This window comes from Tupaia chinensis, unplaced genomic scaffold, assembly GCF_000334495.1.
Source record: "Tupaia chinensis unplaced genomic scaffold, TupChi_1.0 Scaffold000093_1, whole genome shotgun sequence".
Taxonomy (NCBI): Eukaryota; Metazoa; Chordata; class Mammalia; order Scandentia; family Tupaiidae; genus Tupaia; species Tupaia belangeri.
Genome location: NW_006159555.1, coordinates 12,362,545 through 12,372,470, shown reverse-complemented (window position 1 = coordinate 12,372,470; position 9,926 = coordinate 12,362,545). Strand labels below are relative to the sequence as shown.

At 52.8% G+C, this 9,926-nt stretch overlaps 3 protein-coding genes across 4 annotated transcripts in view; 2 read left to right on the top strand and 1 right to left on the bottom strand.

The window, feature by feature from the left end:
• Positions 1 to 1,205: 1,205 nt before the first annotated feature.
• MSMP (microseminoprotein, prostate associated) lies at positions 1,206 to 6,032 on the top strand. The gene is made up of 3 exons (XM_006143162.3): positions 1,206 to 5,143; positions 5,350 to 5,458; positions 5,821 to 6,032. Exons 1-3 carry the CDS (start codon positions 5,014 to 5,016, stop codon positions 5,999 to 6,001), a joined length of 420 nt encoding a protein of 139 aa, XP_006143224.1. The 5' UTR covers positions 1,206 to 5,013; the 3' UTR covers positions 6,002 to 6,032.
• Positions 6,033 to 6,061: 29 nt separating this feature from the next.
• RGP1 (RGP1 partner of RAB6A GEF complex) lies at positions 6,062 to 9,854 on the bottom strand. Its single transcript, XM_006143163.3, is given in 9 exon segments — positions 6,062 to 6,456; positions 7,082 to 7,271; positions 7,446 to 7,573; positions 7,736 to 7,897; positions 8,175 to 8,324; positions 8,423 to 8,506; positions 8,768 to 8,904; positions 9,261 to 9,395; positions 9,717 to 9,854. Coding segments are annotated over 8 exon segments (1,191 nt in total). The 5' UTR covers positions 9,377 to 9,395; positions 9,717 to 9,854; the 3' UTR covers positions 6,062 to 6,232.
• Positions 9,717 to 9,926, top strand: part of LOC102467827 (non-lysosomal glucosylceramidase) — a 28,044-nt gene continuing 27,834 nt past the window's right edge. For both annotated transcript variants that reach the window (XR_003548511.1, XM_006143164.2), the window contains exon 1: positions 9,717 to 9,788. The gene's annotated coding sequence lies outside the window, so the exon portion shown is untranslated. The remainder of the gene's footprint in view (positions 9,789 to 9,926) is intronic.

Here is a 9,926-nt window from a genome sequence, read left to right as displayed (position 1 = left end):
TACCATGCTTCTGAATGCAGAAGTCAGGAGAAAAGACTGAAGTAGATGTGAATTTGAGAACGTTTTTCTTATAGGAAAAATAACAGAAGCATAGGCATCTTTTACTGCATCTAGAGAAAGAATGTTTAATCACAGATAAAGGTTCAGGCTTCAGTGAAAGCAAGTATAATGGAGTTTAGAGACAGTCTAGAATAAGAAGAGAGAGATGGAAGAGGAAGGAGGCAGATGAGGACCATGCAGAAGAAATCATCAAAGCCTAGTCTTTCAAAACTCTCAGGTCTTCCCAAAGAGAAAGAGGAAAAAGAGGATTTCAACAAGAGTGTTGAAGATGGAAATGAGCCAGAAAGGGCTATGGACTTAAAAAAAAAATCAGTGAGTGGTGGTGTATGTTGGCAAACAGAAGTGTGGAGTGGAGGGGAGGGACAGAATTTATAGTAGAGGAAGTTGGTGTGAAGTTTTCCTCTAAAGATGCCCAGCAGTGCAAAGAAGGAATGAAGGCAATACCACTGGGAATAAGGCAGGGCTGGGGCCGAAACAGCATGGCAGAAGCAACAGGGCCCAAAATAGGAAACTTTTTCCTTTTTTTTCGCTAACTGACCCAGATTTTCTTACTTGGGACCAAAGGCAACTGCAGAGTTTAAGGATCTTTAAAATAAATGGTAAAGATCCCAATTGCCTTTGACCCAAGCAAGATAACACAAATTATCAATAGAAGAATCAAGATAAAATTAGAAATTAGTGTCAGTTGCTAAGGTAAGTGCCAAATACATTCTTTTTCTTTTTTAGATTTTTTTTTTTTTTCTATAGGGCCCATATGCTTGCTGGAGAGAGATAGAGGAAAAGTGAGAAATCACTCCCACAGGAGGGGTGGCCACACCACACTCCCTTGTCCTATATTCTCCTCCTGAGATTTTGGGCACACATGCACATGTGCCTGGCATGATTCTCAAGCCGCCAGGTCCAGGACTGGAACCACGGTTGGCCGTGGGAATCCAGCACTTTAGCTACTATGCCACCTGCTGGCCCCGCCAAATACTGCACATTCTTAGGGCTGATTTTAGGAGACATCAGACTAGTAAACTGCTATGTTGTACTAATACTAGGGTAGGGCCAGCAGGTGGCATGGTGGTTAAGGCGCTGGACTTCCACATGGCTGACCCTGGTTTGAGATCCGGACCTCGTGGCTTGCTTTCTCACTTTCTCTCTCTCTGTGTCCCTCTCTGTTCAAATTACAAAGTAAATAAAGTTAAATAATTCTTGGGGGGGAAAAAAAAGCACCTACTTCACTTATTTAAAAAATACTATGGTAAATTAAACATCTTCAGGTTTCTCTTTGTCAATCACAAGGTAAGTGTAGAAACTTCATGGTTACAAATACATACACAGAAGATAGTAAGTAACCTCACATACTGGTAAATCTGAACTGCTTTCTTATACTGTAGCATTTGATTCAGGACACATAGGGCAGGTTAAACAGTTTGCAGAAAGTGAAGGCTAAGAATGAAGACCATGAAGTAAGTGCTATACTACTGATATGTAAAAGTTGAGGCACTAACAACACAGAGTTCAGTCGCGTCTGTGTGGGGGAAAAGGGCATGAAAACAAGGCAAAGACAAAGACTCAGTGCCATGTAACTAATCTTGATAGCCTCACTTAGGGTTTTAAAATTAAAAAGTGAATCAGGTTTTCCAACTTTTCTATTTTAATTTTTTTATTTTAAAAAAGTCAGAAAATCACTTAGATCCTTTGATAGATGTAGTCAAGCCATTTTAAATGAGTATTAAAAATTAGATCCGTGCTTAATTTTTGGCAAAGATTGGAAGGCAGACAGTAATGGTAGGCACAGACAACCTTGCTTTTAAGCCACCCTTTGCTCTTTCTGCTCAGAGATGGACGATGACTCCATTCTACCTTCTACCTGCGAGACCAAATCCAAATTCCTCAACCCATAATTCACAGCGGTTGATAACCTGGCCACAAGAAATCCCAAATCACCCCAGGTCCCGCTGTGCCCTAAAACTCACCTATCACCATCCACACAGGCCTCTGGACAGACCTTATCTCTGGGATCCGGCCACTGCCTCCTTCCACCTAGTCTCCCCTTTCCTTTCTGGGCCTCACCACCTCCCAACTGCCCGCTTCCCTCTGGAAGTTCTCCCAGGAGCTCTCTGCCCACCCGTCCATGCAGTCACAACCTTGGTGTTCCTTGTTTTGTGCTGCACGTGTGTGATGAAGACAGAAGTCCCCTCGGAAACCCTGACCTCCATAAACTGCTGGGTTCTTCCCTGACTCTCCGAGGCCCCCAAGGCTCCCCGCAGGCCGAACCCTCCTTTCCCTCCTACCCGGGCGGCCAGCGGCGGGGGTCGGCAGTGACTCACCGGAGGGCAGGCGGGCCGGGGGCCGGAATGCGCTCACTTCCTCGCCCCGCGCACCTGCCCGCGCCGCTGGAGCGCCGCCCAGCCGGGCCTCCGGCGGATGTTTTCCTAGTCCCCGCGCGGGCAGTAAGCGCCAGCCACCCCTTCCCGGCGCTGCACGCCAACGGCCGCGCCCCCTGCAACTGGCGCCCCAAACAGCCGCTCCCCAGGGCTCCGTGGGCTGGACCCCAACCACCGACACATATGCGCGCACTTACACTCCCAGGCACGCATACGGGTTCCTCCCACACGCCCCACCGCCCCAGCCTCGGGAGAGGAATCCTGGCTTTGCCCAATCCCTTTCCAGAAGACCCCCTACTGCAGCCTCTATAGGCCTACCTCCTGTCCAGCTCGCCTGCGCTCCTCCTGTCCCGTTACCTCAGGGACATCGGTCCCTCAGCTGGCCCCCATCACCTTCCAGCTCTGCCACCACCTGCAGGCTCTTTCGCACCCCACTCATACTCGCCCCCTATCGGGTTGGCTCCAGGCTGCAGGAGCAGAAGGTGGCCACTGGCCCAGGCAGCTGCAGAGGGCCTGGCCTCTGACAAGGTTTCTAGGCCTGGTGCCAGACAGGTATTCTGAGCCACCTACTCCAGAAGAGAGTAGCCCAAGCTCAGGGCTCCCATACACCAACCTCCCTGAGGGCCCCTGCTTCAACCGCCTGCTGGTCCCCACCCCACCTCGGCTAGTTTGAAATGGAAAGGGTATCAGACCTGGCTAGGTCAAAAGTGTGTCTGTCCTGCACCTCCATTCCATTCACGTAAGCTGCCTTCTTGGAAGAGGATGGCCAGGAATTTGAGGGGCTAACAAAGCCGTTTCTAAGTGGTGAAGAGGTGACAGGAAGGGTGATCCTCTGTAAGTCGGCCAGAAGTATTGTATCTGATGCAGTAGGTGACAGGAAGTAGATTTTGGAGTAAACAGGAATGGAGACTTAAAAATAGAATAAATGCCAAAATGCTGACCCGATGGGTAGGAGGGGAATAGCCAAAAGGTTTCTGAAATGTGGAGAAGGAAAAGAAATCCAGCTTGACCAGCGCCTTTAGTACTACAGAGATTCTAGCATAAAAGTGTCCGGAAACAACTTGAGAGTTCACATGAGTGGGATGGGAAGAAAGGAAACAGCAAGCTGATGAGAAAAAGTTGAAATCAGCTGAGGTGACAACACTCTCTACAGGGGACAGGTGAGGGGACTGATCTAGACAAAGCAGAATTTTCAGCAAGTTTCTCATACCAGACATTCGGAATTCAATACAAGAACCCAAACCAAGTGCTCCCGGAGTATCTGATTTCGAAAGAGGTGGTAGGAATGACACGGAGCGTGGGAATGAAGGGGGCAGATGGCTGTCAGGAGAGAGCAGCCTCCATCACAAGCCCTGGGCTGTGTACTCAGAGCTGCTCCATGTCATTCAAAGGCAAAATGTCACCCGTTTTGTCTGAGCTTAGCACCAATCGCAGTAGCTGATATTTTCTGACAGCCATATGCCAGAGACGGTGCTAAGAACATGACACACATCATCTCATTCTCATAACGCCACCGTGAGCTGGCATCACTATCCCCAATTTATAGATGAAGCAACAGGCTAGCGAGCTGAGGTCATTTGCGCAAGGTCACATAGCTAGCAAGTGAAGTCAGAACCTGTATGCAAGTGGTCTGTCTACAGCCCGTGCTCTTAATCACCCATCCTGGGGCTCTGCAGAGCCTGTGGGGAACTCAAGGTAGGATGTCAAAGGATACATTCCTAGAATCTCATTCCATCATATGTAGGATGAAAGGGAGCACTTCTGTGAAACAGGAATGATTCACACCATCAGGACATTTAGAGCTATCTTCTCTGTAAAGGGCAGAGAACCACCCCAGGTATATGGTGATCTTGAGCCTACTGTGTGTTTGTGGGCGATAAACAATGGACAGGGATAGTTCATTACTGGGAGGCCTGAGGGAGCCCCCCTCCCATCTCTAAGGGGCAGCCCTGCCCAGGGTAGGAGGGAAACATGTCCCCCGCTCCAGGTGCCTGCTTGCTCTCCTGGAGCCTCTGGCCGTCGCACCCTACTGCAGCTCCTCGGTTTGGCTGGGGCACAGGATTAGCCATCCCCAGGAAATGCCTCCCTCCGGTCCAGGCAGGGATCCCAGCATACACAACCCAGGTGGTGGTAGTGGGGGGAGGGGCACAGTGGAATGCTTCCTCCTCTCCAGGTCAGGGACCACCTGGGGGCCCTCACCCCCAACCAGCTCCTCGCTGGGGAAGTGCCCAGTCCAATGGTCCAACGCCCCTTCCACGGCCACCTCCCTCCCTCTAGCTGTGCCTGGGCATGAATCAGCTCTCACAGCTTGTTAAAGCTAGGCCTCTTGTTTTCATGCCCTCACCTCAGGAAACAGAGTTACAGCTTTTCCAGCTCTACTCAGCAGGGGGCCAGGGTCCTCACTTTATAAACATCTCCAGCCTGTGAGAACAGAGGGCATGGAGATGGTGTGAGACAGAGCCCAGGGGAGAGAGAGAGAAACTAAAACTCAAGGAGCAAAGCAAAGAGAAGCCAGGAGACAAGATCAGAGTAGCCTGAACAGAAGCCAGGAAGGGTCTGAGAGGGCTGTGCTGCAGCAATGGCCCTGGGCATGCTCTGGGCTGGACAGGCCAAGGGGACCCTGGGAGGCTGGGGGATCATCTGCTTTGTGACATCTCTGCTCCTCCAGTACCCAGGAGTCTACAGCAAATGCTACTTCCAAGCTCAAGGTAAAGCGGGCTGAGGCACAGGAGAGGATGAGGAGCAGTTGTTGGGAGGAGGGGGCTTAGAGAGGATCCTGTGTCAGAATACTCACTCCGGCTGCGAAACAAAAAAAGACCAAATGTGAGCCAGTGGCACTTTTTCTCTCCCACCCCAGGTCAGAAGAGACTGTCTGCCACTCCCACACCGACTAACATTTCCCATTCTTCTCCAGCCCCCTGTCACTATGAGGGGAAATACTTCACCCTGGGTGAGTCCTGGCTCCGCAAGGACTGTTTCCACTGCACCTGTCTGCATCCTGTCGGTGTGGGCTGCTGTGACACGTGAGTGACCAAAGACGGCCAGAGGGAATGACTGTGACTTGAGTGACTGAGGGATGGCCAGAGGAATTAGGTGGCTCTGATGTCAGAATGAACAGAAGAGTCGTACGAGACTTGCCAAACCTCAGGTACCAACAAGAATGTCAAAGATAAGGCTTCAGGCTACAAACTGGTGGAAGTTGGGTAGATCTGGAGAGAAAATACTCCTGCTATGAAAGAGGAAAGACCACATATGGTCGGTGAGAACTTAGGGAAACGAAAGGGACACTAAAGGAGGCTGTGAAAGGAAGGCATGAGAGAGGCATGTGTGCTGGGGCAAACGCGGCCCTCCACTCTGCTGACTTCTTCATAACCTGGTTCCCCAGGTCCCAGCATCCCATCGACTTCCCGGCCGGGTGTGAGGTACGTCGGGAGGCAGGAACCTGCCAGTTCTCCCTGGTGCAAAAATCTGATCCCCGGCTGCCCTGCAAAGGGAGAGGACCCGACCCAGAGTGGGGCTCAGCTAACACTCCAGTCCCTGGGACTCCAGCTCCCCACTCCAGCTAAACCCAACCGCTCACCTGTCTGCTGACTGCTCACTGCTGCTGCCACTTCCAGGGAAACCACTAGCAGCTACCGATTTATTCTGAATAAATAAATTAATGCTACAGCTGAAAGCCTGCCTCTCATTGTCCGTGCCATTGGGTCCCAGGTAGAAAAGGTGGGCCTGACTGGAGTCCAGGAGCGGAGTTCTCAGTATCCTGAAGAAACTAGTGCCAGGATGGGCGGATGGCCATTTCAGATGGTTATGGTGCTGGTGCTGGGGCCAGGGGCAGCATAGGAGACCAGGGTGGGGCTCGTAGGCAGCACCTTGATGGGGAGGTCCCAGCTGAAGGTGTCTACAGGCACTTGCTCAGGACCTGTCCAGGTGGCAGGTTCGGGCTGTTCCACAGGCGGGAGGAGTGCCAATCCTGCTTCTCGGGATGTTACAAACTCAAAATGCAGTCGCCACTTCAGGGATACTGTGGAAGAAGATAAAGGTGGAAGTACTGGAAGCCCACAGAAGTAAAAGTTAACAATAGGATACGGTTAGTGAATGAGGAAAAAACCTGCATTCATGAGGGAGAAGAACCACAGGGTAGGGACCTGCAAGATGTGCAGAGGATAGCAGTGCCAACCAGCTAACAACCCAAGAGTGGGACAGTCAGGAGTAGGGAGCTTGGGGCAGCAGGTGGCATGGTGGTTAAGGGCACTGGACTCCCACATGGCCAACTGTGGTTTGAGTCCCGGACCTGGCAGCTTGGTCTCTCACTTTCTTTATCTCTCTGTCCCTCTCTGGTCCAAATAAAAATTTTTTCTTAAATTAAAAAAAAGACTAGGGAGCTTGAAAGTATCCTGGGAAATCTGTAATTGGAGTACCCCAGGGTTCCAGCAGGAAGGGGTGGGAAAGGAGTGCTGCAAATGACTAAGAATCTAGGGGCCACATGCCAAGAAACAAGGGCAGCAGCTGAAGGCCTGAGAAAGCATTAAGGACCAGAGACAGACGTGGGTATGTCTGGAAGTGTGTGCAGAATCAGGACCCACTATGCTCTAAACACAGCCTTCTGCTGGTTCCTCCCCCTTCTCCAACAATGGTCAGGGTCTCACCAATGGCCGTGCAGAAGCCTGGGGTAGAGCTGAGAGGGATGGGGAGGGAGAAGCTGGTTCTGGTTGTATGCAGGCAGGACTCCTGGTGTCGGGCATGAGTCACGTGGGACACAGCAGGGACACCCCCTGCCCCTCGACGCCGCTGATACTCAGGCTGCACGCGCTCCTCAGTCTGTAAGCTCACTGAAAACTGGGAGCAAGAAGAGGGGTGTGTGCTAGCAGCACTGGGAAATGCTCACCATTAGGGGAGAGCCTAGCCCAGCCTCAAGCTGTCTTACCAAAGGGACCCAGGTAGCCCCAATGTCCACTTGTACAAGCCACCCTTCTCTATACAGGCCCTCTCCTTCCAGCACTCCCTTCTCACCTGCAAACAAGCCACGGTTCCATCTCCTAGGTTCAAGGTCCCCACCACATCCTCGCCAAGTCTGTACACAGATTTGAAGATGCCAAATGTCCCAACTTTCCCTCGGCCATCACTGATGTTGTATAGATCTGGGGAAAATGGAAACTGTAAGCCTGGAGTCTACACTGAGGATTACCAAAGACTGGGTACCAGAGGCCTAAAAAGGCTTTCCTTTCTAATCAGAAGTTGAGATATCAGTGGGTCCACAAATGTGTGCTATGGTTAGGAGACTGTCTCCGAGACAGGACCACTGTGTGGAGAGGGGTGGGAATAATTCTGAGAGGACTCTCACGGAGGGCCCCCCCCGGCCAGCTCGGTTAGCCATGAATCCTTCTTCCCACCTTCGTCCTCCTCTAGGAACGGACTGGATGGGGCTACAGCCTCATCCTGTGGAAACCGGACATCTTGGAGACCTAGAGAGAGAATAAACAGAGAGGCAATGCTAGGAGGGAACAGAGTCAAGAGCGGATGTTAGAGTTTAGACTAATCTGAGAGGGCTGAAAGCAAGGGAAGCCATAGCTCAATGACACAGCTCAGCCAATCCTCCAGAACCCCCCCACCCGCTGGCTTCCCTCTCTCCCCAACTTCCTAACAGGAAGCCTCTCTGCAGCCCCTCAAGCAAGCCCTCCAATACCATCTGCTTTGGCGAGGCTCTTCCCTAGCCCTTCCCTTCAGAAATCCCCTTCTTACCAGTCAGAACAAGAACCCTCAAAGGAACCCTGAGTAAAGTGATGGGCGAGTTGACTCGTTGGCAGCCAATGGTCAGTTTGTAGACGTACTTGACTGATTGACCCCGAAAGGAGGGAGGTCCCTCTATGGGCAGCACTTCACTGTAGGAGTCTGGTTGGGAAGTAGCAGTCAGAGCAGCTAGAGGCAGCCAGAGGATCCTCCCTCCAGGAGACTCGGAAGGCCGTTCAGGGATGGGGACAGTCACTCACATGATTTAGACTCTCCAGGGTCTAGCCTCAGGTCACAGAACAGAATTTTTGGTGGAGTAGAAAGGATACACTGACCCCTTTCACCTAAGGAAAGGTAAGAAGCACTGCGATTAACAACCCATAGCCCGGCAGTGCACGAGGCTAGTACAGCAAGTGGAGGCGGCTAAAGGCTGCCAATCCCTATCTGTCGTGAAAAGGGAGCAGTTTTCTATCTCCAAAGCAACAGTTACCTTCCCCGATCCCCACTGTGACAGACTATAAGCATCCACAGGAACAGTTTAACAGCCTCACTCTTGGGTGACAATGACCCCACCCTCTTCCCAAGGCAAATGCCCCATCTCTAACCTCGGTGTGGCAGAAAGACAGTCTGGCTGTCGGGCTGTACATCTGGCTGGCTAGAGTCAGGTGGAGGCAGAGCCACTCGGCTCTCACTGGCATGGAACTGGCAGTGGATTTGGGCACTGGCCCAAGCCAGAGCCTCACTGTGGGGAGAGACAAAGGAGGCATCAGAGAGTAGTCCCTGACCTCATTCAAATGCTTGCCCAAACTCCCTACCACTCCCTTGTCGGTCTAAGGTCAGGTGGCTGTCCTAGCATCAGGAAATCCAGAATGACAAAGAGAAACCATTAAACAAGGAGAAGTATACTGCGGTTAAAAAGGAGGATGGAGGAAAAGGCGGAAGGCAGTGGGGGACCACACCACCTGCACCTTCTGTTAAATGAGAGCACAGTGAGCAAGAAGGTGGTAGTGCAGCCACAGGGCAGCCTGGGCGCTGCCTCAGCACCAGACAGCTGGCTTCCTCCTGACCGGCCATTGCCTTCAGTACCGGCATCCCCACCTGGATGCAGAAGTGGCCGTGGGGGGCAGCGGGTTGGTGACAGTCACCACACACTCCAGAGCCTCCCCTGCCAGAAACACAGGACCCCGGCTCAGCTCTGCTACCACTTCAATCATGGCAGCTCCGGAATCAGTTCTAGAAGGAAACAAGGAGGGGTCGGAGGTCAGCACCACGTTAGGGAGCGGCTAGGACGAGTACACAGGGGTGGAGGACCCCAGGACGTGCGGCCAGCACCACGGTGCCGGAGGAACAACTGGACTTGGGGAGCGGGCAGGGGACAGGAAGGAGGGGGCGCTGCTGACTCAGTACAGCCTGAGCACAGGGCGTCGCTCTGGGCCCCAGACCCCCGCCCCACTCGGCGCCAGTTTATCGTCCCTACCCCCGAGCTCCCAGGTCGGCCTCCACCCTCTTCCCTTAAGGTTCCAAGCCCTAGCCCGAGACCTCGGTACCGGTCACCTGGCACGGTCACAGCTGGGGGTCTCGGCGCGACGACGCCCTCACCTGCCCGCCCCTCCCGGACTCAGCCAGGTGCGTGGCGGTGTCCCCAGCTTCCGAGAAGCGGCAGAGGCGGGACTTCCCTTCAGTTCCCCCCACCTCCCATGGAGCCCCTTCCGGCCGGAAGCGCCCGGCTGGCCGGACCGGAAGGGATTCCGGCGGGCTCGCGGC